This window comes from Pelobates fuscus, chromosome 1 (assembly GCF_036172605.1).
Source record: "Pelobates fuscus isolate aPelFus1 chromosome 1, aPelFus1.pri, whole genome shotgun sequence".
Classification (NCBI taxonomy): domain Eukaryota; kingdom Metazoa; phylum Chordata; class Amphibia; order Anura; family Pelobatidae; genus Pelobates; species Pelobates fuscus.
The window spans coordinates 28,904,660-28,931,309 of NC_086317.1; the positions used below are offsets into that span (position 1 = coordinate 28,904,660).

Consider the following 26,650-nt stretch of genomic DNA (forward strand, 5'->3'; position numbering starts at 1 on the left):
ACTCTTGAATGTGAAATTCACCTAACCAGTTAGTACACGAAAGATTGGAAAAAAGGAGAATAGAAAAAACTCCAGAATGAAATAGAGTGAATAGTCTATCTCCCAGATTGCTTCTAGGTTCTGTTGGGGGAAATAGAAGGCTTCTGATATTTCTATGGAGCCTTGACCACAGAATTGAATATTATGACATAGAAAGATTTAAACAACTCATTTTGAATCTGACCCAGTTAGTCGTACTCATGCAGACTGTTTACTGGGTCATCAGGCACTGAACTGAGCCTGGGAGACCCATGGTACACATTGGAAGGTGGCCAAACAAAATAAAATAGAGGTTGCAAAATTATACCTGTCTGTACAGTTATGGACAGGAAAAAAGACTGAGGTATGAAAGGAGGAGGGACGTTTTATGCATTCAGTCTCTCTTTCTCTCTTTTTTATTGGTTGATCCTGTCCTGATCTAGTTAGGGGCAGAGCTACCCATAAGTGATGCTGCCATGATTAGCCAGGAAAAACAGATTAATGTATATTTCTTTTTAAATACTACATTTTGCAGTTTTTGGGAGGAAGAATATGCTATGCTACCTCTTCATTCCAGAAAGTACAAGCAGTGCACATTGTAATACTTTTTTGGACACGTTGGATTCCAGTGAGGCCAGGAGGTTGTTTGTAGAAATATTACAAAGAACAGGGTGAAGAGAATGGTTTTAGAGGACTTGAATTTGACCAACCACCAAGGTGAAACTAGCCTCCATGAATACTTTAGCCATGACTTATGATGGTCATATCACATGGTCTTATATTTAGAGAAGATAGATAATAAGGTATGTGATACTTGTAGAACAAAATGCAAGTCGACAGTTTGAGATAAATCCTAGAATATAATTTATCTAACAGATGCAAAGGAAAATTAGAAGTCATGAAACTTATACAAATAGATTCACCAGAAACACAAGAATGCACACCAAACAAAGAATGTAAATGGAGTGGCGGACCTGGGCTTCTAGAACAATAAGCATACAGATTGAACCATATTGTGTCAAATTGATAGGGCAAAGTGACATGACTGAAGATGTGTTGGAGTTATTGTTTTATAGCTTAATAACAATATTCCATTTAAGCTCAGCAAGAAGTAGTGGCTTAATAAAATTCTTGAATGTTTTGCTATAGGGTTTACTTGTTCTTTGTTATTCTTTGGGAATTAACCTCCTTGAAGACCAAATGTTATACTTTGCCAGCATCAAAATTAAAGACCATATGTTGCAATGGTTTGTACGTTTCCTGTTAGGTTTGACAGCTCCCTGCGGGCATAGATGTGTTAATTGAGAGGATAATTCCATTTTAGAAATACATCTCTAAGGGAATGTGTTATAATGGCATTGTCCTAAATTGGCTCTTAAAGGTTATCTGCATCATATCTAAAAAAAAACAAATAAAGAGAATTTAGCACTAGCCAATACAGACTATTTATATGTAGAGATGTCCCGAATAGTTCGCCGGCTAATAGTTCCTGGCGAACATGGCTTGTTCGCGTTCGCCACGACGGGCGAACATATGCGATGTTTGGTCCGCCCCCTATTCGTCATCATTGAGTAAACTTTGACCCTGTACCTCACAGTCAGCAGACACATTCCAGCCAATCAGCAGCAGACCCTCCCTCCCAGACCCTCCCACCTCCTGGACAGCATCCATTTTAGATTCATTCGGAAGCTGCATTCTTTTTTTTTTTTGACAGAAGTGTGTTATATTTGAGCATGCTAGGCTGAACGTGCGTATATCATGGCTAGTTGCACTGAGGGTATGAGTATATAGCAGTACATTGTTGTGAAAGATGGCTGACATGTTTAGGGTGTAGCTTGCACGTTATCAACTGTGTATTTATATCAGCAGCTCCACCACTAGTTATAAATCAAGTGTAAGTCACCCCATGAGATGAGACTAGTGAATAACATAATACATTAACGGTTACGGTAAAGGCATGTAAACTCTTTAGGAGGTGAAATAATGATATGTTTAAACGCTTGCTACTTTATGATTAGTTAATGTGCAGAGAGCAGTTCATGCGATCAAAGGCATGGTGTGGAGGATCGGCTATAGTGGGACATGCTTGGCAGGCTGCTGTTTACTGCTTGTGCTCATCCGATCCCTTCTGGGAGCCAGGTGCAGACCCTGGGAGTCCCTGATACCTGGAACAACAAAGGCAAGTCTCTGGCTGAGTGCCGGGTTCGCTGCTTGAGGTGGTGGAAGCTTGTTTTGTTGGGTGGTCGGATCTGTCCCGGTGGTGCTTCCTTCATGTCCGGTGCGGGATTGTGGTAGCTTAAGGTGGAGGCGAGTGCTTGACGTGGGGCAGGCTCTGCATTTCTGTTTGTGTCTCCGGTCCCTGTCTTCGACGCCTTTTGCGTTGGTGGATTTTAATGGGGACTGCTTCGCTTAGCTGTGGTGGAGCTTGTTGGGGCCGTGGTGGAGCTTGTTGGGGCTTCCTGCTTGTTATTTGCTTCTAAAATTGATTAAAGAGTCTGTCCAGCTTAGACTCAATATCCTGCCATGCTTTGCTGGCACCAGGAGGACACGCGGCTGCCGCCATATTGGGAGAGTCGCAGATGAGTATGTCAGCCTGGGCGGCTGTGCTCTGTGCATCCATTATCTCCATACAGCCTCTCAGGGGTGGACCGGGATATCCCCCACCGGTCCAAGGGGGGGTAACGAAGCTCCTGCCGGGAAGTAGCTGATCCTGGGCATGCCAGGATCGGGAGATCGACCACCTCTCCCGCCCGGTGAGCACCAGGCCACACTTGCCACGCGGAGGTAAGTAAGACTCTGTCGAGTTGCTGACCACTATTAAGCATGTCGGGTCGGTCAGGTAGGAGCAACATTGCTGGGTCATCCCCTTCTGGGGTGAAATTCGCTTGTTGATAGCTGCTTAAAGTGAGATATTGAGGGAGCTCACACGAAGTGCGTCTTTCCTCCATAACAGCTAGGGCCCGCTCCCCGGAAGCTGCATTCTTAGTGAGAGGAGGGACAGTGTAGCTGCTGCTGATTTAATAGGGAAATCAATAGCTAGGCTAGTGTATTCAGTGTCCACTACAGTCCTGAAGGACTCATCTGATCTCTGCTGTAAGGACAGCACCCCAAAAAGCCCTTTTTAGGGCTAGAACATCAGTCTGCTTTTTTTTGTTTTCCTGTGTAATCTAATTGCAGTTGCCTGCCTGCCAGCGTGTGTGTCAGGCTCACAGCGTATACTGTGCCCACTTGCCCAGTGCCACCACTCATATCTGGTGTCACAATAGTTTGCATTTAAAAAAAATAAAAAAATTTGACTGTGAAATAATAGCAGTCAGTTTCCTTCACATGTGTGCAATTCAGGGCCTGCCAGGGCACAGTGTCACACCAGTGCAACTCATATCTGGTGTAACAGTAGTGTACATTTAAAAAAAACCTAGAAATTTGACTGTGAAATAATAGCAGTCAGTAGTGATGTACTGAACTGTCCGCCGGCGAACAGTTCCCGGCGAACTGAGCGTGTTCGCGTTCGCCACGGCGGGCCGACACATGCGCAGTTCGATCCGCCCCCTATTCGTCATCATTGAGCAAACTTTGACCCTGTGCCTCTCGGTCAGCAGACACATTCCAGCCAATCAGCAGCACTCCCTCCCTTCCACACCCTCCAACCTCCCTCCCAGCATCCATTTTCGATTCATTCTGAAGCTGCATGCTTAGTGAGAGGAGGGAAAGTTTAGCTGCTGCTGATTAGATAGGGAAATTGATAGCTAGGCTAGGGTATTCAGTGTCCACTACAATCCTGAAGGACTCATCTGATCTCTGCTGTAAGGACAGCACCCCAAAAAGCCCTTTTTAGGGCTATAACATCAGGCTGCTTTTTTTTGTTTTCCTGTGTAATCTAATTGCAGTTGCCTGCCTGCCAGCGTGTGTGTCAGGCTCACAGCGTATACTGTGCCCACTTGCCCAGTGCCACCACTCATATCTGTTTTAACAATTGGTTAAGCTTTAGATTTAAAATAAATAATTTGTTTTCACTGTAATAGAAGAGCAGTTGCCTGCCTGCCAGCTTCTGTGTCAGGTTGGGTGCCTTGCCCATTTGCACAGTCAGTGCCACCACTCATATCTGTTTTAACAATAGCTTAAGCTTTAGATTTTAAAGAAATCATTTTTTTTCACTGTAATAGAAGAGCAGTTGCCTGCCTGCCAGCTTCTGTGTCAGGTTGGATGCCTTGCCCATTTGCACAGTCAGTTCCACCACTCATATCTGTTTTAACAATAGCTTAAGCTTTAGATTTTAAAGAGGACAGGTGTCAATGTTAGGTGATTTCTGCCCTCTATGGATTAAAAGCAGACTCTGCATCAACTGTGCAATTTTCCATGGGAGTTTTGCCATGGATCCCCCTCCGGCATGCCACAGTCCAGGTGTTAGTCCCCTTGAAACAACTTTTCCATCACTTTTGTGGCCAGAAAGAGTCCCTGTTGGTTTTAAAATTCGCCTGCCCATTGAAGTCAATGGCGGTTCGCGCGGTTCGCCAACATTTGCGGAAGTTCGCGTTCGCCGTTCGCGAACCGAAAATTTCGGGTTCGCGACAACACTAGCAGTCAGTTTCCTTCACACGTGTGCGTTTCAGGGCCTGCCAGGGCACAGTGTCACACCAGTGCAACTCTTATCTGGTGTAACAGTAGTGTACATTAAAAAAAACCTAGAAATTTGACTGTGAAATAATAGCAGTCAGTTTCCTTCACACGTGTGCATTTCAGGGCCTGCCAGGGCACATTGTCACACCAGTGCAACTCATATCTGGTGTAACAGTAGTGTACATTTAACAAAAAAATACAATTTTGACTGTAATAGATTGAATAGCAGTTTGTTGTTTGCAAGCATGTGTGTCAGGCCTACAGCGTCTACTCTGCCAACTTCTGCCATTGCACAGTGCCACTCATATCTGTTGTCACAGTAGCTTGCATGCATAGTACCACTAATCGAAAAAAAAAAATGACAGGCAGAGGCAGGCCACCCCGCAGGGGCCGTCGTCGTCGTGGTGCTGTGATTCCCTTTGGCCCTAGAATAATGCCCAGTGTTCAGAGTCCACGTACCCTGAACTCGAAAAGTTCTGAGGACATAGTTGACTGGCTAACACAGGACACCCAATCTTCTACAGCTTCTGCTAGGAACCTTGACTCACCATCCTCCTCCAACTTAGCTTCGGGCACCTCTCAAGTTACCACTCGCCCGCCTGCCGCCACCACCAACACTAGCACCACAGCCGCTTCACTTGATCTGTCAGAGGAGTTATTTACACATCAGTTGGAAGAAAAGAGTGATGTGCAACCATTATTGCCAGAGGATGTAGATAACAGGGATATGTCTCAGTCAGGCAGCATTACACACATGGACGTACGGTGTGATGATGATGATGTTGTACCCGCTGCTGCTTCCTTTGCTGAGTTGTATGATACAAGTGAAGCGGTTGATGATGACGATGCGTCCGTGGATGTCACGTGGGTGCCCGCAAGAAGAGAAGAAGAACAGGGGGAAAGTTCAGATGGGGAGACAGAGAGGAGGAGGAGACGAGTTGGAAGCAGGGGGAGGTCGTCGCAAGGAGCTAGTGGCACAGTCAGACAGCATCGGCACTCGGGGTCAGCCAGACAGCACGCCAATCAACGCATGCTGTTGCCACCACCAGAATGCTGTCATTGCAGAGCTCAGCAGTGTGGCATGTTTTTGTGTGTCTGCCTCTGACAACAGCGATGCCATTTGCAACCTGTGCCAAAAGAAACTGAGTCGTGGGAAGTCCAACACCCACCTAGGTACAACTGCTTTGCGAAGGCACATGATCGCACATCACAACACCTATGGGATCAACACATGAGTACAAGCAGCACACAAACTGAAAGCAGCAATCCTCCTCCTGGTCCAGCATCTTCAGCCACGTCAACCACTGCTGTCCTCCTTGCCCCCTCTCAACCATCTGCCACTCCGTCTCTTGCTTTGAGCAGTTGCTGCTCATCTGCCCACAGTCAGGTGTCTGTCAAGGACATGTTTGAGCGTAAGAAGCCAATGTCACAAAGTCACCCCCTTGCCCGGCATCTGACAGCTGGCTTGTCTGAACTCTTAGCCCGCCAGCTTTTACCATACAAGCTGGTGGAGTCTGAGGCTTTCCACAAATTTGTAGCTATTGGGACACCGCAGTGGAAGGTACCCGGCCGAAATTTCTTTGCACAAAAGGCAATCCCCAACCTGTACTTGATTGTGCAAAAGAAAGTAATGGCATGTCTGGCACACAGTGTTGGGGCAAGGGTCCATCTGACCACTGATACCTGGTCTTCAAAGCATGGTAAGGGCAGGTATATCACCTACACTGCGCATTGGGTAAACCTGCTGACGGCTGCCAAGCATGGAATGCGTGGCTCTGCAGGGGAGTTGGTGACCCCGCCACGACTTGCAGGCAGGCCTGCTGCCACCTCCTCTACTCCTCCTACTCCATACCCTTCCATAACCTCCTCGTCTGAGTCCTCTTCTGCTGCTGCGTCTTGCTCCACATCAACGGCACCCCCCAGCTCCCCAGATACTATTCCACATCCCGTATACGGCAGTGTCACGCCGTCTTGGGGTTGACTTGTCTGAAAGCAGAGAGTCACACCGGACCAGCACTCCTGTCCACCCTGAATGCACAGGTGGATCAGTGGCTGACTCCGCACCAACTGGAGATCGGCAAAGTGGTTTGTGACAATGGAAAAAATTTGTTGGCGGCATTGAATTTGGGCAAGTTGACACATGTGCCATGCATGGCACATGTGTGTAATCTGATCGTACAACGCTTTGTTCATAACTACACAGGCTTACAGGACGTCCTGAAGCAGGCCAGGAAGGTGTGTGGCCATTTCAGGCGTTCCTACACGGCCATGGCGCACTTTTCAGATATACAGCGGCGAAACAACATGCCAGTGAGGCGCTTGATTTGCGACAGCCCGACACGTTGGAATTCAACACTCCTAATGTTCGACCGCCTGCTCCAACAAGAAAAAGCCGTTAACGACTATTTGTATGACCGGGGTGCTAGGACAGCCTCTGCGGAGCTGGGAATTTTTTTGCCACGTTACTGGACGCTCATGCGCAATGCCTGTAGGCTCATGCGTCCTTTTGAGGAGGTGACAAACCTAGTTAGTCGCACCGAAGGCACCATCAGCGACATCATACCATTTGTTTTCTTCCTGGAGGGTGCCCTGCGAAGAGTGCTGGATCAGGCCGTAGATGAGCGTGAAGAGGAAGAGGAAGAGTTGTGGTCACCATCACCACCAGAAACAGCCTTATCATCATCGCTTGCTGGACCTGCGGCAACGCTGGAAGAGGATTGTGAGGAAGAGGAGTCAGAGGAGCAATGTGGCTTTGAGGAGGAGGAGGAAGACTAACCACAACAGGCATCCCAGGGTGCTTGTTGTCACCTATCTGGTACCCGTGGTGTTGTACGTGGCTGGGGGGAAGAACATACCTTCAATGAGATCACTGAGGATGAGGAACGGGACATGAGTAGCTCGGCATCCAACCGTGTGCAAATGGGGTCTTTCATGCTGTCGTGCCTGTTGAGGGACCCTCGTATAAAAAGGCTGAAGGAGAACGACCTGTACTGGGTGTCCACGCTACTAGACCCCCGGTATAGGCAGAAAGTGCACGAAATGTTACCGAATTACCGCAAGTCGGAAAGGATGCAGCAGTTCCAAAATAAATTAAAAAGTATGCTTTACACAGCGTATAAGGGTGTTGTCACAGCACAACGGGAATCTAACAGGGGAAGAGGTGAAAGTAATCCTCCTCCTCCCACGACCACGCCGGCAAGGACAGGACACTTTACAGATGTGTTGTTGATGGAGGACATGCAGAGCTTTTTAAGTCCTACGCATTGCCACAGACCTTCGGGGTCCACCCTCAGAGAACGACTCGACCGACAGGTAGCAGACTACCTCGCCTTAACTGCAGATATCGACACTCTGAGGAGCGATGAACCCCTTGACTACTCGGTGTGCAGGCTTGACCTGTGGTCTGAGCTATCCCAATTTGCGATAGAACTTCTGGCTTGCCCCGCTTCAAGTGTCCTGTCAGAAAGGACCTTCAGTGCAGCAGGAGGTATTGTCACTGAGAAGTCGCCTAGGTCAAAAAAGTCTAGATTACCTCACGTTTATTAAGATGAATGAGGGATGGATCCCGAAGGGACTGACAGTGGGCGATACATTCGACTAAAAAAGGCCTGATGAGGGGGACGTAACAGGGATTAAACTGATAAGAATAGTACTACTTAACACACCACACCTATCTAGTGGTACATTAGATTGCGCGCGCAGTGCCCCAAATTTGAAGTAGGAGGACCGACCAAGCATCTTTTTCCATCTCCCGGTTCCTAAAATCGATGCCTTTTACACGTCCCCTGATAAGGGACGTAACAGGGATTAAACTGATAGGAATAGTACTACTTAACACACCTTATAATAACACAGAGAGAGGCAACGCAGAGAGAGGAGTTTGAAGAAGAGGAGTCAGAGGAGGTGGAAGACCAAACACAGCAGGCGTCCCAGGGGGCTTGTTGTCACCTTTCAGGGACCCTTGGTGTTTTACGTGGCTGGGTGGAGGAAGAGACCTTCAATGACATCAGTGAGGACAAGGAACGGGACATGGCTAGCTTGGTATCCAACCTTGTGCAAATGGGAAGTTTGCGGTTGTGCAAATGGACTGTTTGCGGTTGTTTGCGGTGCGTTAAACGGGGAGTTTGGTCTGTCACTGTGAAGCGGGCGTAACCCTTACACTACCTGATCGATACAACATCATACCTGATGTTTTAAAGCACGTTATTCCAACTATGTAATTTTCCATGGGAGTTTTGCCATGGATCCCCCTCCGGCATGCCACAGTCCAGGTGTTAATCCCCTTGAAACAACTTTTCCATCACTATTGTGGCCAGAAAGAGTCCCTGTGGGTTTTAAAATTTGCCTGCCTATTGAAGTCTATGGCGGTTTGCCCGGTTCGCCCGTTCGCGAACATTTGCGGAAATTCGCGTTCGCCTTCTGCGATCGGAAATATTTATATGTACTATAAAATACACCTTGGTGCAATGACAGTAAGACAATATAGTAGTTTTACTACAATACGGATGAAGAAAAGCTTGTTTATGGGAATCTACGTTAAAAACAGCACAAACTTTAAGTAATGGATGAAGGTTTAGGCTTTGCAAGCCAACTTTAGTAAAGATGAATCCGTGTGAAAAGTAATCTCATCTTACATGTTTGTTCTAGATAAGAGACTTAATCATAGACAGGGATGTGTGTAGCCACCTAAAACCAAGGTGGTCGGATGAGTGATAACTGATTGAGAAGCTCAGCTCTGGATTAACATTATCCCAAAAACTTTGAATATAGCAGAGGGGTCAGCACAGATACAAATTTGGAACTATCCTCTTTAGCAAGGGGTACTGCTTTACCTGAAACAAACAAAAAGGTAAAAAAACACATCCAATGTGATTTTCCTGAAAAAAACAAACTAAACAGTTCCTGTCAACATAGATCTCCCATCCCTATGAAACCTAATCCTTTTGATACTTATGATAAAGTATAAATTGATTCATGTGTGAGAGAGACATTATATACATTAGCATCATAATTTTGATCATTTAACTTTAAATCCATGTATGCTATTGATTTTATTGAATTCTTATTATTGTATATGAATTATAATTAAAGGGACACAGTAGGCATTATAACCAGTTCATCTCATTGTCCCTAGGCACTGTCCCTCTATTCTTTGCTAATCTATTTTTGAGATGTTGAACATTGAATGAGGGGCCCTGACTTCCCATAGCCTAACCCCACTGGAGATGTTGATACAATTCCTTGTAGCCTCACCAATTCATATCAGTAATGGCACTGGGATCTGCTGAATGATATGCTGGCAATCTCAGCCAGTCAATCCCACCCATTCCTGGTCAAGCTAATGCGTCATCTTTAATCCAAACAGCACAGAGGGGATGGATTGCTGGAAACTCTCGTTTTGCCTTTAATTATTAAAAGCTGTTAAACACTAAACAGTGGACTCCACATCAGGGGACTCAAGACACTCTTCAGTTCAGTGAGATGGATCAGTTATCGTGGCTACAGTGTCCATTTAAAGTTTCACAGACCTGTAATTAAAATAATAGGTAGAATACAACTTGGAGGGGGATCAACAACATTCTAAGAATTCTATAATAGATACCTGCAAATGCAAAACTACCTTTTGCCTCAGTTTACCTTAATTGCGTTCAGGCTTTGGACAGATTCTTATTTTGTCCGAATGACAGGTTAGTTATGGTGCGTATCAATGCCATAAAATACTAATAATTTGTTAACTTCCATCTGCACAAAAAAAAAATATATCACATAATTACTAAAAAATGTGAATTACCCACCATGGGACAATGAAACAGTCACTTTGAGAAGAGTCTTGGTCCGTTGATTAACTCACCTGTCTTCAAGTAGAGATAACTGTATATGCTTGTCTGTAAGAGATATACAGAATGAATTCAGGAAATTGTAATTAGTATTATCCGAGGACTCTGACAAAGCTATTTCAAATGCAGACTAGAAATGGTTTATTCATTGGCGACCATGACGTTACTAATGACCAGTTAATTGCCTCATAGATAACGTTGACACTGTCCATTGTAATGAACGCAAATTGCAAAATGAAGCCAACAGTCTATATTGTTTTAAAAGACAGTCGATTTCTAAAATGCATTTCATTTAAGCATTCAAGCTTTGGCAACATTTAACTTTTCAGTTTACACAAATATAATTTTAGAGCATATTAAAGAGACAGTTATCCTCAACATAATTTTAAAAAAACAAAAACAACTTTCATAATTCTTCATAAAGCCTGTTTCTTTAATAATAAATGCTCATTAATTTAATGGACATCCATACTTTTTGAATTATGCTCCTTTGATCTCAGCCATCATAGATATTACATTGACTGGATTGCCAAAATGTATATTTCAGCACATGCTGGGCCTTTTCATAGAGCAATGCTTTTTATACAATTTTGTTTCTGAATGGAAACTTTAACTCAGATTCTTGACTGGGGAAAGTAATTTTCTGTGACACCATCTTATTTCCTATCCTACAGAGAACTCTTGAGTTTTCTTAACTTAATGTGTATGTATTTCTGGTGATCAAAACCTGCAGTCTTCTATAAGATAAAGTTTTGCTGAAACTGTGTGTTTATATATTTGAGTTCCTTATCGGAAAACAGTTTCCAATGTTGGATGCCTGACACATTTACAGCTGGCTTTAGGGCAGATTTTATCCAATAAACTAATTAGCGTAGTGTATGTGCTCCTGGGGCCTTTTGTGTGGTGCCAATTTTCTGCTGATTTCAATTTTTTCCATGTTGGCGTCAACAAAATACAGATAATGCCAACTACTGAACCGTGGGTTTCCCCGGTGTGCAAGCACAGTTCTTCATTGCCATAAAGTACTCTTGACAATGTGTCCTGAAAACAGAGCATTCAAATAGGTCAGTGTGTATAGACGAATAATGTTTTGGGTGCTAGTGCGGAATTGTCTATATAGTTCTTTAAAAGGTCATGTTTGTGTTTAATTGAAGTACAGCAGTAGAAACTTCGTAATGCCAGTTAAGTGCACAATTGTGTGCCAGAAAACAATTGAATAGTTATCTATGTGCGAGATAGTTTGTTTCATTCACAAATAAAGAGATGTTCATTCAAACCTTATACATTCACACGATTCCTCTGTGGTTGTACGAAGGGTGCTAAGGAGTATTCACCTTTAGTTCAACAGTATATCTATTTAGGGAATCTACTGAACTAAAGCAGAAAGGGGAAATACCAACTCGTCAACTCATTTAGGTGCTCCATAGCTGTAGATTTCCAAAGACACATATTAACATAATTTATATATACTATTTTTTATAATTTTATTTCTCTTATGAAGCATTTCTCACCAGAGAACTTTACTTAGATCAGTAAATATACAGTTATGCTAACATTAAGAAATGCCAAAAGAATGAGTAGCGATCAAGGCGATTGTAATGGTGATCAGTATCTACTAGTAATATGATGTTTGGAGGTGAGGAGGTTAAATAGGGTTAGAAAGAAAAATTAATAGAGGGCCAGAAAAAGTGTCTGGCAATCAGAGAACCTCATTCACGGTGATCAATGGACAACAAGTAACAGCAGAGTCAGTTTTTCTTTTCAAATTTTTTTTATTAAAGGTTTTATATTTTTGCATCAATATATGCCATACTTTTAGAATGAATACATATATGACAAATTGTATATGGAGGTACATACATCACGTATACAAAAAGAGTAAAGACAAATCAAAAATAGTTTATAGTAACTACAATACAATTGCTACATTATATCGTTATTACATGTATAGTTAACAATTAATCTATTTGAAGTGAAAAGAAAAAAAAAGACCTATTTCTTATATGATTCAGTAGTTTACAAGGGAAAGAAAAAGAGAAGGGTAAGAGAGGAGGGGTAAGAGCTTAGAAATTAAATCTATAGATTGGGAAAATTTGAACTATCTTGCCTAGGTAGGACAGGTGCTTTTAAAATGAGTATTTTTTCCAAAAATGCTGTACCTTATTCGCACTATTCCATTACATATCCCTTATTAATTTTTAAAAGAGTTCATTCGGAACATTATAAGATATATTTGGCAAAAATAAAAGAAGCAGATTTAAACTGCCGACACACCATTGGATTGGCTGATATTGTCAAGGAGGCAGATTAGTAGCAGAGCCAGCACAAGCCAAACACAGCCCTGGCCAAACAGCATCTCCTCATAGAGATGCATTGAATCTTATGGGGAAAGTTGAATGTCTCCATGCAGAGAGACACTGAATGTTAGTACTGCACAGAATGCAGCATTGCCCCAGGAAGCACCTCTAGTAGTCATCTGAGGAGTGGCCAGTGGAGGTATCCCTAGGCTGTAGTGAAAAGACAGTGTTTACTACAAAAAGCCTAAAGGGAATTATTCTACTTTTAAATTTCAAGCAAAGAAGAAAACAATAAAAGAACTGACTCTCAAACATTCACAAGAGGATACACAGAAATATCAGATAAACTAAATGGATGGATGATAGGTGTGGGATACATTGTAACATGTAAGATAATATAAATGTGTTAGTTTGGGGTGGGTGATACTTAACAAATGTTTCTGGCTCCCGGTTTATAGATTAGAAATAACATTGGTCATTTTATTTATTTATTTATTTTATTTTGTTGTCTTTAATACTTAAAGATTATTTGGTACTTTCAATCTCACCAGTTCTTTATCTTGGGTCATAATGTGAACGTTCCTTGAAAAAGTCCACCGCTTTTAAACTAAAGAAGGTAGTTTTAAAATGAATTCTACATCAATATTCCACTTTATATGATACATCTATTGTACAGTATATTATCATTATCAAATATCAGGTTTATTTAGGTTAATGTATTTGTACTTCAAAGGAAATTATTGATCAGATTCTTATAAAATAAAACAGACTTCATGTCACTCAACTGTCTTTAGTGCAAAATGTATCGTTAATGAAACTGTTTTATCTTCTAAATGGTAGCAGCCAGAAACATTTAAATAAAGCTGGTTATTTCTGTTAACTTTCAAAGTCTAAATATTATATGTGTTGCGCTGGCAAGGTTAATTACTAAAGTGAGAATTTAAAGGACCACTCTAGGCACCCAGATCACTTCAGCTTAATGAAGTGGTCTGGGTGCCAGGTCCAGCTAGGGTTAACCCATTTTTTTTATAAACATAGCAGTTTCAGAGAAACTGCTATGTTTATTAATGGGTTAAGCCTTCCCCCTAATCCTCTAGTGGCTGTCTCACTGACAGCCGCTAGCGGCGCTTGCGTGATTCTCACTGTGAAAATCACAGTGAGAGCACGCAAGTGTCCATAGGAAAGCATTGTAAATGCTTTCCTATGCGACCGGCTGAATGTGCGCGCAGCTCTTGCCGCGAGTGCGCATTCAGCCGACGGGGCGGAACGGAGGAGGATCGGAGGCAGAGAGCTCCCCGCCCAGCGCTGGAAATAGGTAAGTTTTACCCATTTTCCCCTTTCCAGAGCTGGGCGGGAGTGGGTCCCTGAGGGTGGGGGCACCCTCAGGGCACTATAGTGCCAGGAAAACGAGTATGTTTTCCTGGCACTAGAGTGGTCCTTTAAAGTGCATTTCAAACGTATTGTCAGGATCGGGACAGGGATCCAACACGCAAAGTACAAACAGGTACAGGGTACGTATACCGGTCCTTAGAATGGCCGGGCTAACGTACAGAGAGTATAGAGAATGGTCAGAGACAAGCCGAGGTCGAGGGAACGAGAAGACAGGTAAGCGAGGAACAAGCCGGGTCAAGGATAACGGAGGTAAACAGAGTAAGGAAACAAGCCGGGTCGAAACCAAAAGGATAACTGAGAAACACCAGAGCACTGTGTGACTAGACAGGCTAGAACCACGACAGGGCAATGAGCAACAGGGCGAAGTATGTTTAAATACCCTGGCTAGAGAGGATAGACACGCCTCCGACGAAACCTGATTAGTCTGTCTCGGACTGAGTGACAGGTCGTTCCGGATTGGCGTGATGACGTCGGCCTCCGGGCACCATGCTACAAAAGGAAGAGACTCCCTCGCGGCCGGCGTTTGTGTGACCGGGTCGACCGCGAGGAACAGAGGAAACATGGCGTCCGGACGGATGAACGTCTAAGTCTCTACCTCTCTCGGAGGTAGAGACTTCAGGTACCCTGACAGTACCCCCCCCCTCAGATACGCCCACCGGGCGGAAAGAACCGGGACGAGATGGAAAGCGAGAGTGATACGCCCTGCGGAGACGAGGAGCATGAACATCCTCCTGAGGTACCCAACTCCTCTCCTCAGGACCGTATCCCTTCCAATCGACCAGATATTGTACTTTCCCCCGGGAGATACGAGAATCAATAATAGAGTTAACCTCATACTCCTCCTGACCCTCCACCTGAACAGGACAAGGAGGGGCTGTTGTGGAGGAGAACCTGTTACAAATAAGAGGTTTCAGCAACGACACATGAAACGAGTTAGGGATGCGTAAGGTATCAGGAAGAGCTAGACGATACGCAACTGGATTGATACGAGACAACACCCTGTAAGGTCCAATATAACGGGGAGCGAACCTCATGGAGGGCACCTTTAAACGGATGTTCCTCGTGCTCAACCATACCCTATCACCCGGAACAAAGAGCGGAGCCGCCCTTCGACGTTTATCAGCATGTTTCTTAACCAGCATAGAATTGTGCGTAAGGATTTGCCGAGTTTGATCCCACAACTTCCTCAAATTAGCAACATGAACATCAACCGACGGCACCCCCTGGGAAGGAGAAGCCGAAGGAAGAATAGACGGGTGAAAGCCATAATTCATGAAGAAGGGGCTTGAATGAGTAGAATCGCAAACGAGATTGTTGTGTGCAAACTCTGCCCAAGGAATCAAACCGACCCAATCATCCTGGTGTTCGGAAACAAAACATCGCAAATATTGTTCAATTTTCTGGTTGGTACGTTCAGCAGCTCCATTAGACTGAGGGTGATAGGCAGAAGAAAAGTTCAATTTGATACCAAGTTGCGAACAGAAGGACCTCCAAAAACGGGAAATAAATTGGGAACCTCTGTCAGACACAATTTGAGAGGGTATCCCATGTAGGCGAAAAATCTCCCTAGCGAATATCTCGGCCAATTCGGGAGAAGATGGAAGTTTAGGCAGAGGAATGAAGTGTGCCATCTTAGTGAATCTGTCAACCACGGTGAGGATAACAGTCTGTTTTTTAGAGATAGGTAGATCGACAATAAAGTCCATGGCCAAGCAGGACCACGGCTTCTCTGGAACTTCTAAGGGGTGCAGGAATCCACAAGGAAGCGTATGAGGTTGTTTGGTCTTAGTACAAACCTCACATGCAGCGATGAAATCTTTAGTATCCCTACGTAAAGCAGGCCACCAGAAATCCTTAGAGATCAACGCAAAAGTCTTGCGAATACCAGGATGTCCCGCCATCTTGCTGTTATGGAAACACTGCAACAGTTCCAGTTGAAGAGCAGGAGGAACGAAATGTCGACCCACAGGAGTCTGTCTAGGTGCTAAATGTTGTAGCTTAACGATCTCGGCCAGTAACGGAGAATGAATCCTGAGATTCGTATTAGCAACAATATTGCATTTCGGAACTATAGAGGAAAGGACCGGCTCAGGTACAGTAGAAGGTTCATACTGGCGAGATAAGGCATCGGCTTTAGAATTTTTTGAACCAGGTCTATAAGTCAGCACATAGTTGAAGTGAGTCAGGAATAAGGACCAACGAGCCTGCCTAGAGGACAGGCGCTTAGCCTCCCCAATGTAGGACAAGTTCTTGTGGTCCGTCAGGATAGTAATAGGGTGTAAGGTTCCCTCTAATAAATGTCTCCATTCCTTTAAGGCTTTAATGACTGCTAAGAGTTCTCTGTCGCCGATGTCATATCTGCTCTCAGGGCCCGAAAGTTTCTTAGAAAAAAAACCACATGGGTGCAATGGTTTATCTACCCCCAATCTTTGTGACAGAACCGCCCCTACTCCTGTCTCAGAGGCATCGACCTCGAGCAGGAACGGTAAGGTCGTATCCGGATGGACTAGTATTGGAGCAGAAGCAAAAAGTTCTTTGAGACTCTTGAAAGCAGCTAGAGCATCAGTAGACCATGTCTTAGTATCCGCCCCTTGTTTGGTCATATTGGTGATGGGCGCAATAATAGACGAGTAGCCCTTAATGAAGCGTCTATAATAATTAGAGAAGCCAATAAATCTCTGAATAGCTTTGAGTCCCTGAGGCAATGGCCAATCTAAAATAGACTGGAGTTTGTCAGGATCCATCTTAAAGCCCTCCCCAGAAATCACGTATCCAAGAAAGTCTATCTGGGTCTGGTCAAAACTGCATTTCTCAAGTTTACAGTACAAACCATGTTGTAAAAGTTTGTGTAATACCTGTCTGACTTGTCGATGGTGGGTCTCAATCTCTTTAGAGTGTATGAGTATGTCATCCAGGTAGACAATAACACAATCATGTTGAAATTCCCTAAGAACTTCGTTAATCAAATCTTGGAAAACTGCAGGTGCGTTACAGAGACCAAAAGGCATGACCGTATACTCATAATGACCATAGCGGGTATTAAACGCTGTCTTCCACTCATGGCCTTGCTGAATTCTCACCAAGTTGTACGCCCCTCTGAGGTCCAACTTGGTGAAAATCTTAGAGCCCTTTAACCGATCAAAGAGTTCTGTAATCAAGGGGATAGGATAGGCATTCCTGATGGTTATTTTATTCAACCCTCGATAATCGATACAAGGTCTGAGTGACCCATCCTTCTTCTTAACAAAAAAGAACCCAGCCCCGGCAGGAGATGAGGATCTCCTGATAAATCCCTTGTCTAAATTCTCCTGAATATACTCCTCTAAAACAGCATTCTCTTTAGTGGATAGAGGGTATACATTGCCCCTAGGAGGCATGGTACCAGGTAATAGGTTAATTTTACAATCAAAGGACCTGTGTGGAGGTAGAGTATCAGCGTTCTTTTTATCGAATACTGCCTTTAAGTCCATGTACAAAGGAGGTATCTGTCTCTCTTTAGGCTGGGTAGTAGTGTCAGGTGTGTAAATTACAGCCAAAGGGGATACCTTCTGTAAACACCTCTCCTGACAACCCTGACCCCACGAGAGTATCTCCCCTAACTCCCAATCGATAGTAGGGTTATGTCTCTTTAACCATGGATACCCCAGGACTATGGGAACGGAAGGGGACGAAATAAGCATAAGAGATATACTCTCCTCGTGTAAGATACCAACAAACAGGCTCATGGATATAGTCTCACGAGTAATAACAGGCTCGAGTAGTGGTCTACCATCAATGGCCTCAACGGCCAAGGGGGTCTCTCTTAACTGGGAAGGAATAGTGTGCTTAGTGGCAAAGGCTTGATCGATAAAATTCTCAGCAGCGCCGGAATCTATCAATGCCACAGTCTTAAGTACTTCCTTCTTCCATGTTAAAGAAACTGGTAGTAAAAGCCTGTGATTTTTGTAATTATGCGTAGAGGACAAAATAGAAACACCCAAGGCCTGTCCTCTAGAGAAACTTAGGTGCGGGCGTTTCCCGAGCGAACAGGACAATTCAGGCGTAAATGACCTCTGACTCCACAATACATACACAATCCCTCCCTTCTCCTGTACAGTCTCTCCTCTTCTGAGAGATGAGTATTGCCTATCTGCATAGGTTCAGGAATTAGTGAGGTATTGGACTCAGGACTTAGAAATGCAGGTGCTAATTTAAAGGCAGGTCTTAGGTTCCTCTCTCGAGTGTTCTGTCTTTCTCTTATACGTTCATCAATACGAGAAATGAACGAAATTAAGTCCTCTAAATTCTCTGGTAGCTCCCTAGTAGCAATTTCGTCAAGGATAACATCTGATAACCCGTTCAAGAATACATCCATATAAGCCTGTTCATTCCACTTAACTTCTGACGCCAGAGACCTGAACTCTAGTGCATAATCCACTAATGTTCGGTTCTCCTGTCTCAGGCGCAACAGTAATCTGGCTGCATTGACCTTTCTACCAGGGGGGTCAAAAGTTCTTCTAAAAGCAGCTACAAAGGCAGTATAATTGTATACCAACGGGTTATCGTTCTCCCATAATGGGTTAGCCCATCTCAGAGCTTTCTCAATGAGTAAGGTGATAATAAACCCAACCTTTGCCCTATCGGTAGGATAGGAGCGAGGTTGCAATTCAAAGTGAATGCTGATCTGGTTTAAAAAACCACGACACTTCTCAGGTGACCCACCATAACGTACAGGTGGAGTAACACTGGAAGAGGCACCTACAGTAGCTACCTCTAGGCCTGAACCTACAGAGGAAATAGGAGTAGGACGCGTCTCCTCTGGAGGATTATTAGCACGAGACAACAATGCCTGTAGTGCTAAGGCCATTTGGTCCATTCTGTGTTCCATGGCGTCAAACCTGGAATCAGAGGAACCAACCTGACTGTTTGTACCTGCAGGATCCATTGGCCCTGTCGTAATGTCAGGATCGGGACAGGGATCCAACACGCAAAGTACAAACAGGTACAGGGTACGTATACCGGTCCTTAGAATGGCCGGGCTAACGTACAGAGAGTATAGAGAATGGTCAGAGACAAGCCGAGGTCGAGGGAACGAGAAGACAGGTAAGCGAGGAACAAGCCGGGTCAAGGATAACGGAGGTAAACAGAGTAAGGAAACAAGCCGGGTCGAAACCAAAAGGATAACTGAGAAACACCAGAGCACTGTGTGACTAGACAGGCTAGAACCACGACAGGGCAATGAGCAACAGGGCGAAGTATGTTTAAATACCCTGGCTAGAGAGGATAGACACGCCTCCGACGAAACCTGATTAGTCTGTCTCGGACTGAGTGACAGGTCGTTCCGGATTGGCGTGATGACGTCGGCCTCCGGGCACCATGCTACAAAAGGAAGAGACTCCCTCGCGGCCGGCGTTTGTGTGACCGGGTCGACCGCGAGGAACAGAGGAAACATGGCGTCCGGACGGATGAACGTCTAAGTCTCTACCTCTCTCGGAGGTAGAGACTTCAGGTACCCTGACACGTATGGCCAAAGTAGCTGAACAGCACAGCTAAGTGGACGTGTTCAACTTGACTATTTTGACCTAAACTTTAAAAATCACTTTGAATTCATCTTGTCTTCTCACTCTAGTCTAGAGAATATCCCTGTATGTGTTTTCACATGACATATTTTTACGTGCGAAAATAGTCTGCATAGTTCATTAACTCAGGGAAAGAAAACTTTCTTCCACTTAACTTACTTCAATATTTCAATGAAATATTAGATTCTATCACTAAACAACGAGCCCTTAAAACATAAATGGATTCTAGACTTATCTACGAACGTGCTGCACAGCGTTCCAGCAGCTGTGTATATAGAAACACTATTTAAAGCAGACATGTCTTTATTGTACAATTTATCATCACTGATGGAACATTTTCCACCTTTCTTCTAACCAGCGGCTATTCCGTGATTACACTGCAGAGTAGCAGATGTATAGTATAATGCAGAACTGTCACCATATTTATATCATTTGTGACGGTGTGTAGTTAAAATTTAAAGTCAGTTTGGCATGTATAGAATGAAAAAGTGACACAATTTACTCCAGGTAAGTTATAACATACAGCAAAATAAGAAATGTCATCTGTATTAAAGATGAAAGGTGAAATATTGTGCTCTCCACACTGAAACCATGTTATATTTGCTCTTTAAAGAACATGTCAACCACAAATGATGTAGATGTCAAGTTCACCTTCAGGTCAACTATGTTAATATATGGTGCTGGCAAAAATCCCAGTAAATGTATATTGTAAACAATTTCGATACCTGGAGTTATTTTGCTCCTCTACATTCATGGACTATTTAAAGGGGTAGACTGATGGTGCACAGTATTCATGATGAAAACTAAGGAATTGCTAGGGGTTGCAGGGGAATTTTGAGGCTCCTGGGCAAAACTTGGTAACTTCTAAATTAACAGAGAGATGGGTGCATGTCATACCATATCCCCATTCTTCTCCATTCTTCTCATGGACAGCTTGCTGCGGATATTGTCTGACAACGCAGTGAAAATATAGGCAAAAACAAGCCTATTCTGCATAGCCAGGTATTCAATGCATAGTGAGGATAGGTAGATGTGAGCAGTGTTATGAAGATTGGAGTTGCTTAGATGTTCTTCTGGTAAGGATACCATGCTCTATAGAGGAATATATCAATGGAGTGGAGTAACACTGGTAATAATGTCATGGCACTGCCAATGAAGCCATGACATTATTACGAAGAAATTGTTTACAGGTTCACATTAACTGGAATTTATCCCATTCCACTGCATTCTCAACTCAAACAAAATGGTAACTTTTTTCTTGCTTTTCTAACTTCGTCAAAATCCCTGCATTCGGGCCTTCACCAAAATTCAACCAGTCAAAACTTTAAAATTCCACTTAACATCCATTTTAAACAGAACCACTCTAGCAATAAATTAAATGTATGTCTTATGCAAGCAAGCTGAAATGTCTATTTCTCTGATATTTGAATGCCTCCCTTTACCACTGGGATTCTGTGTAGGGACCCATTAACCCAATGTAATGCAATGTTAATTAACATAATCCATTTTGTATGTTTGTATCCCATATCATAATGACATGTTTTAAGAGTCTGTACATGTTACGGTTTACAGGTACAATCCCACCATTACTAAAATCCACTGTGACCAACGAGGAAGGGATGTCTACCAACCGAGGGATAAAGATGTTGGTGACTATCTCCTGTATCTTAATTGGACTCCTGCTGCTTTTTGTACTCCTCCTGATTGTTAGACGGCGACGGCGTGAGCAAAGATTGAAACGGCTAAGAGGTAAGCTTGCTGGTGATTTGCAACAAGTCTTCTAAAGCTGACCACTTGCTTATTTCAATTTTAAGGAAAATCATTCCTTTAAAGGGTCACTCCAGACCCCTAGAATACTTTAGCTTGTTGAAGTGCTTTATGTGTGAAGATTGTGTGCTTTCAATAGAAATTGGTACTTTTATAAATTAACCTTGCTACACACCCTTGGCTGTCAATCAGACAACCAGTCTTGTTATTTCCTAGTTTCTATACTTCAGTAGAACCAAACTCAAAAAGCAGCAACTGCCAAGAGCACCTACCTTGCAACGACTTCTCAGTGAGCTGCATTAGGATGTCTGTGATTGGACAGCCACAGAAAGTCTGGGTGGGGTTAGAAGAGGAGGGCTTGCAAAGGCTTCAGACAAGAGATCTGCAGATTTTACAAGCTGCTTTTAGATATACCCCCAGTGAAAACATGCATATTACATGCATGCATGTTTTCTATGGGGTAAATCTACTAATCAGTGTTTCTGTTGTCTTTTTTGAGTTTGGGCAGTGTAGTGTCCCTTTGATAAAAACTAACAAACTACACAAGGGGGCCCATTTCTTCATTTTGCAGGAAGGACTTACAAGTTACGTAGCTGTTGTAGGTGCTGTTGTAGAACACTAACAGTCTCAAACTATAAAGTTAAACTTGAGAGACAATAGTCTGTTGGGCCTGGGCTTACACATTAAGTGATTTTACAGGATTAGTATTGTGAGTATTTAAGAGAATTTTATTTCAAAAAAACATTCTCTTAGTCTTGCATGCTTCTAGTTTGGCTACTTTGACCTAAAATGTGAAATTCACTTTGAGATCACATTGAATTCTCACTTTGGTGATTGACCCACTGTGTTTGTTTTACAAAACACGACATGGTTACGTGCTACTTCCTGGATGACAGTCAATGTGCTTAATATTTGAGCTGATCTTACACAAGTTTCTAAAGCAGAATTCTTGATGAAAAAGTGTAAGTTATTGAAGGAATAAGTAGGATTCATAAAGATGTTGCTGTTCTTTACAAGTGATGACTGAGCTTCCATCTGTGAGCTATACCCTCGATGCTGCTCCACCAGTCACAAAGGTCCTGTTGCTAAATCACACCATACCTCAGAATTTGTATTATTCTGCATGGAGGATGCACACAGTGGTGGCTCATCAATAGGGGCACAGGTGTTTATGTTCCCCACCAGTTTTTATGTGGGGAAAAAAAATTATTTGTGGTAGTTTCGAAATCCTAAGATTCTTTTTCTGGAGGGTACGGTGGTAAGCCAAAAACATCTGGGAAAAAAATGAGTGCCTCTTTCATTCTGTAATAAGTTTCAGTCCTGGACCCCTCACCCCCCATTGTCAGCTGCTTGAAGAAGCCTATTTGAGAGCATCTTGGCATGTACAAAAATTTTGCACATGCCAAGTCTCATTTATTTGCCAAGTCTCATTTAAAAAGGCGTTTCAGGAATTTTTATTTAGTTGCAATTTGGACAGCAGAGTCAGCTGCCCATGAGTGGAGGCATGCTATCTGGCTCTCTATTCAGGGTCCATCATTGACTCGTACAAGGAGGTGGGATTACAGTGCCCACAGGAGAGAGAAGCAAGAAGCCATCTTGGAAGTAGTATAGAAAGAGCACAGCAGGTACCGACAAACACAGATTAATCCCGGACCAACTGCTTCCTGGAACGTTGCATGTTATCCACAAGTTCAGGGGACTTTGCTGATTAAGGGGATCCCTCTTGCGAGCTTCCCCAACACGGAATCTCCTGACTCAAGGTCTGAGGCTTACTCGTGTTGGAGCAAAGGAGAGGCTGCCGCTCTCCACACTCCTTAGCCGACTGCTGAGACTCTATATCCTGCTGTTCCCTCAATCTCCCCCTTTGGACCAAAATCCCGGTCTCCACGGCTTGACCTGTTACACCTACCTCTGCAGACATAAAGCAGCCCACTCGGCACAAGTACTCCTCACAGCCCATTGCCCCAAGATGGCGGATGTGCTACCTCCTCATGGACACAAGCCAACATTCCCCAATGGGACCCCACAATGTGCATCTGAGCACATACTGGAGCGACTTGATCAGCTGTTTGCTAGATTATAGGCAAAACAAGAAGCGCACCTCGCAGCAGCACACAACGTGGACACAGAGAGTGAGAACATTGAAGAGCTAGGAGTGAACGGACCCACTGCGGGCAAAATGCACCTTCAAGCACATGAGCCTCCTGACACCAGCCTACCTGGGCTGAAGGCCACAAGGGACACAGTCCCGTCGCATCCACAATGGAGACAGAAGACCCAGCGCAGCTTGCAGTGACGGACCACCAGGCGCTTCTGCCAGTGCCAGAAAGGGCTGGACTTGAACTCAGCTATGGGTACCTGAGTCCGTGGACCAGGGATGATGACCTTCATACCGGCCTGGGGCTGGAGGGGTCTCACAACGCACTCCTGCCTTGCCACTTTACTAGCTGTCCATCCTGCATTCATGACTGTGAGCATCGGCTGATGCTGGACTCTGCTACCTGCCGTGATTTTCTTTCTTTTATTTTTAGCTTTTCTTACTTTTTCTGTCTCACATTGCAGTAGCCTATCAGAAAGCCTAGGCCCAGTGGCAACATCATTTTGAAACCCTAGCTTGCGTAGCACTATTATCTAGTCTCTATCTACATGTTTAACCTGATATATCACATTGCAAGCTTAACTGTTGCCCTATGGTTAGACATGTCAGTTCAGCCTGTTACTCTCTGTGGCATCCTCTAGTTTTGCCTACACATTAATGTTTTTGTCCATGATACCCTGATGTTCTCTAGCATGCTAAATATTACTGTTGAGTAAGCGACATAACTATGTTTATCATTTACTAATCTGGGAAGTTTATAATTTTGAAGGCATGTACACTTATGTCTGACCAGACCTGTTTACTAAGCCTGTATCTATGTTTCTTTTTTTTTTTTTAAAAAAAAGCACTGCACATATTGATCATCTATGCATATCTCTGCTGATATATGTTATGTCACCTGCCATTTGTAATATCTTAAATATGTACCCACCACTGCGCTCCAAAATAAATAATGTAAAACAAATATATAAAGCCAGGGACCTCACGGGTGACATGGGGAGGGATACATTTTTGACAAAGAGCCCTATGCTGCCTGCCAAAATAGTTTTAATAACTCATACTGCACTTACCCACAATCTTCTTTAAAGTGTTCAGTGACTCTACAGCTAAGACCTGATACACTTATGCTGTGTTGAAAAGTTGTTAAGTTTCAAACTGCAGGACTGGGGCTGTGACTCTGAGGACTGATCTGATTCTGATTTCAATCTGTTTGAATCTGTAATGATTGTTGCTTCTGTTAACCATGTCAGCTACTTATTGGCTGCTTATTACCACTGCAGATTAATTATATTGCCAGCTGCAAAGATAATAAAGGAATCTATCAGTATCCAGTAGTGATGTCCCGAACGGTTCGCTGGCGAATAGTTCCTGGCGAACATAACTTGTTCGCGTTCGCCGCGGATGGCGAACATATGCGATGTTCGGTCCGCCCCCTATTCGTCATCATTGAGTAAACTTTGACCCTGTACCTCACAGTCAGCAGACACATTCCAGCCAATCAGCAGCAGACCCTCCCTCCCAGGCCCTCCCACCTCCTAGACAGCATACAATTTAGAATAATTCTGAAGCTGCATTCATTTTTTTTTCTTTGTATAATTTTTTTGTGTGTTTGTGTTTATTATACATTATCCTCCATAGCCAGTAACCTGTGTTTATTATACATTATCCCCCATAGCCAGTACCCTGTGTTTATTATACATTATCCTCCCATAGCCAGTAACCTGTGTTTATTATACATTATCCCCCCATAGCCAGTAACCTGTGCTTATTATACATTATCTCCCCAATAGCCAGTAACCTGTGTTTATTATACATTATCCCCCCACAACCAGTAACCTGTGCTTATTATACATTATCTCCCCAATAGCCAGTAACCTGTGTTTATTATACATTATCCCCCCACAACCAGTAACCTGTATTTATTATACATTATCCCCCATAGTAACCAGTGTTTATTATACATTACCCAGTGTTTATTATACATTATCCCCCCATAGCCAGTAACCTGTGTTTATTATGCATTATCCTCCCATAGCCAGTAACCTGTGTTTATTATACATTATCCCTCCATAGCCAGTAACCTGTGTTTATTATACATTATCCCCCCATAGTCAGTAACCTGTGTTTATTATACATTATCCCTCCCATAGCCAGCAACCTGTGTGTATTATACGTTATCCTCCCATAGCCAGTAACCTGTGCTTATTATACATTATCCCACCCATAGCCAGTAACCTGTGCTTATTATACATTATCCCCCCACAACCAGTAACCTGTGCTTATTATACATTATCCCCCCATAGCCAGTAACCTGTGTTTATTATACATCATCCTCCCATAGCCAGTAACCTGTGTTTATTATACATTATCCTCCCCATAGACAGTAACCTGTATTTATTATACATTATCCTCCCCATAGCCAGTAACCTGTGCTTATTATACATTATCCCCCCACAACCAGTAACCTGTGCTTATTATACATTATCCCCCCATAGCCAGTAACCTGTATTTATTATACATTATCCTCCCCATAGCCAGTAACCTGTGTATATTATACATCATCCTCCCCATAGCCAGTAACCTGTGTGTATTATACATTATCCCCCCATAGCCAGTAACCTGTGTTTATTATACATTATCCCCCCATAGCCAGTAACCTGTGTTTATTATACATTATCCCCCCACAACCAGTAACCTGTGCTTATTATACATTATCCTCCCCATAGCCAGTAACCTGTGTATATTATACATCATCCTCCCCATAGCCAGTAACCTGTGTGTATTATACATTATCCCCCCATAGCCAGTAACCTGTGTTTATTATACATCATCCCCCCATAGCCAGTAACCTGTGTTTATTATACATTATCCCCCCACAACCAGTAACCTGTGTTTATTATACATTATCCTCCCATAGCCAGTAACCTGTGTTTATTATACATTATCCTTCCCATAGCCAGTAACCTGTGTTTATTATACATTATCCCTCCATAGCCAGTAACCTGTGTTTATTATACATTATCCCCCCATAGTCAGTAACCTGTGTTTATTATACATAATCCCTCC

General features: G+C 43.5%; 1 protein-coding gene across 2 annotated transcripts in view; it reads left to right on the top strand.

The window, feature by feature from the left end:
- DSCAM (DS cell adhesion molecule) overlaps nucleotides 1–26,650 on the top strand; it is a 563,650-nt gene that overhangs the window by 456,151 nt on the left and 80,849 nt on the right. For both annotated transcript variants that reach the window (XM_063447089.1, XM_063447097.1), the window contains exon 27: nucleotides 21,292–21,468. In XM_063447089.1, the coding sequence (XP_063303159.1) occupies nucleotides 21,292–21,468 (177 nt within the window). The remainder of the gene's footprint in view (nucleotides 1–21,291; nucleotides 21,469–26,650) is intronic.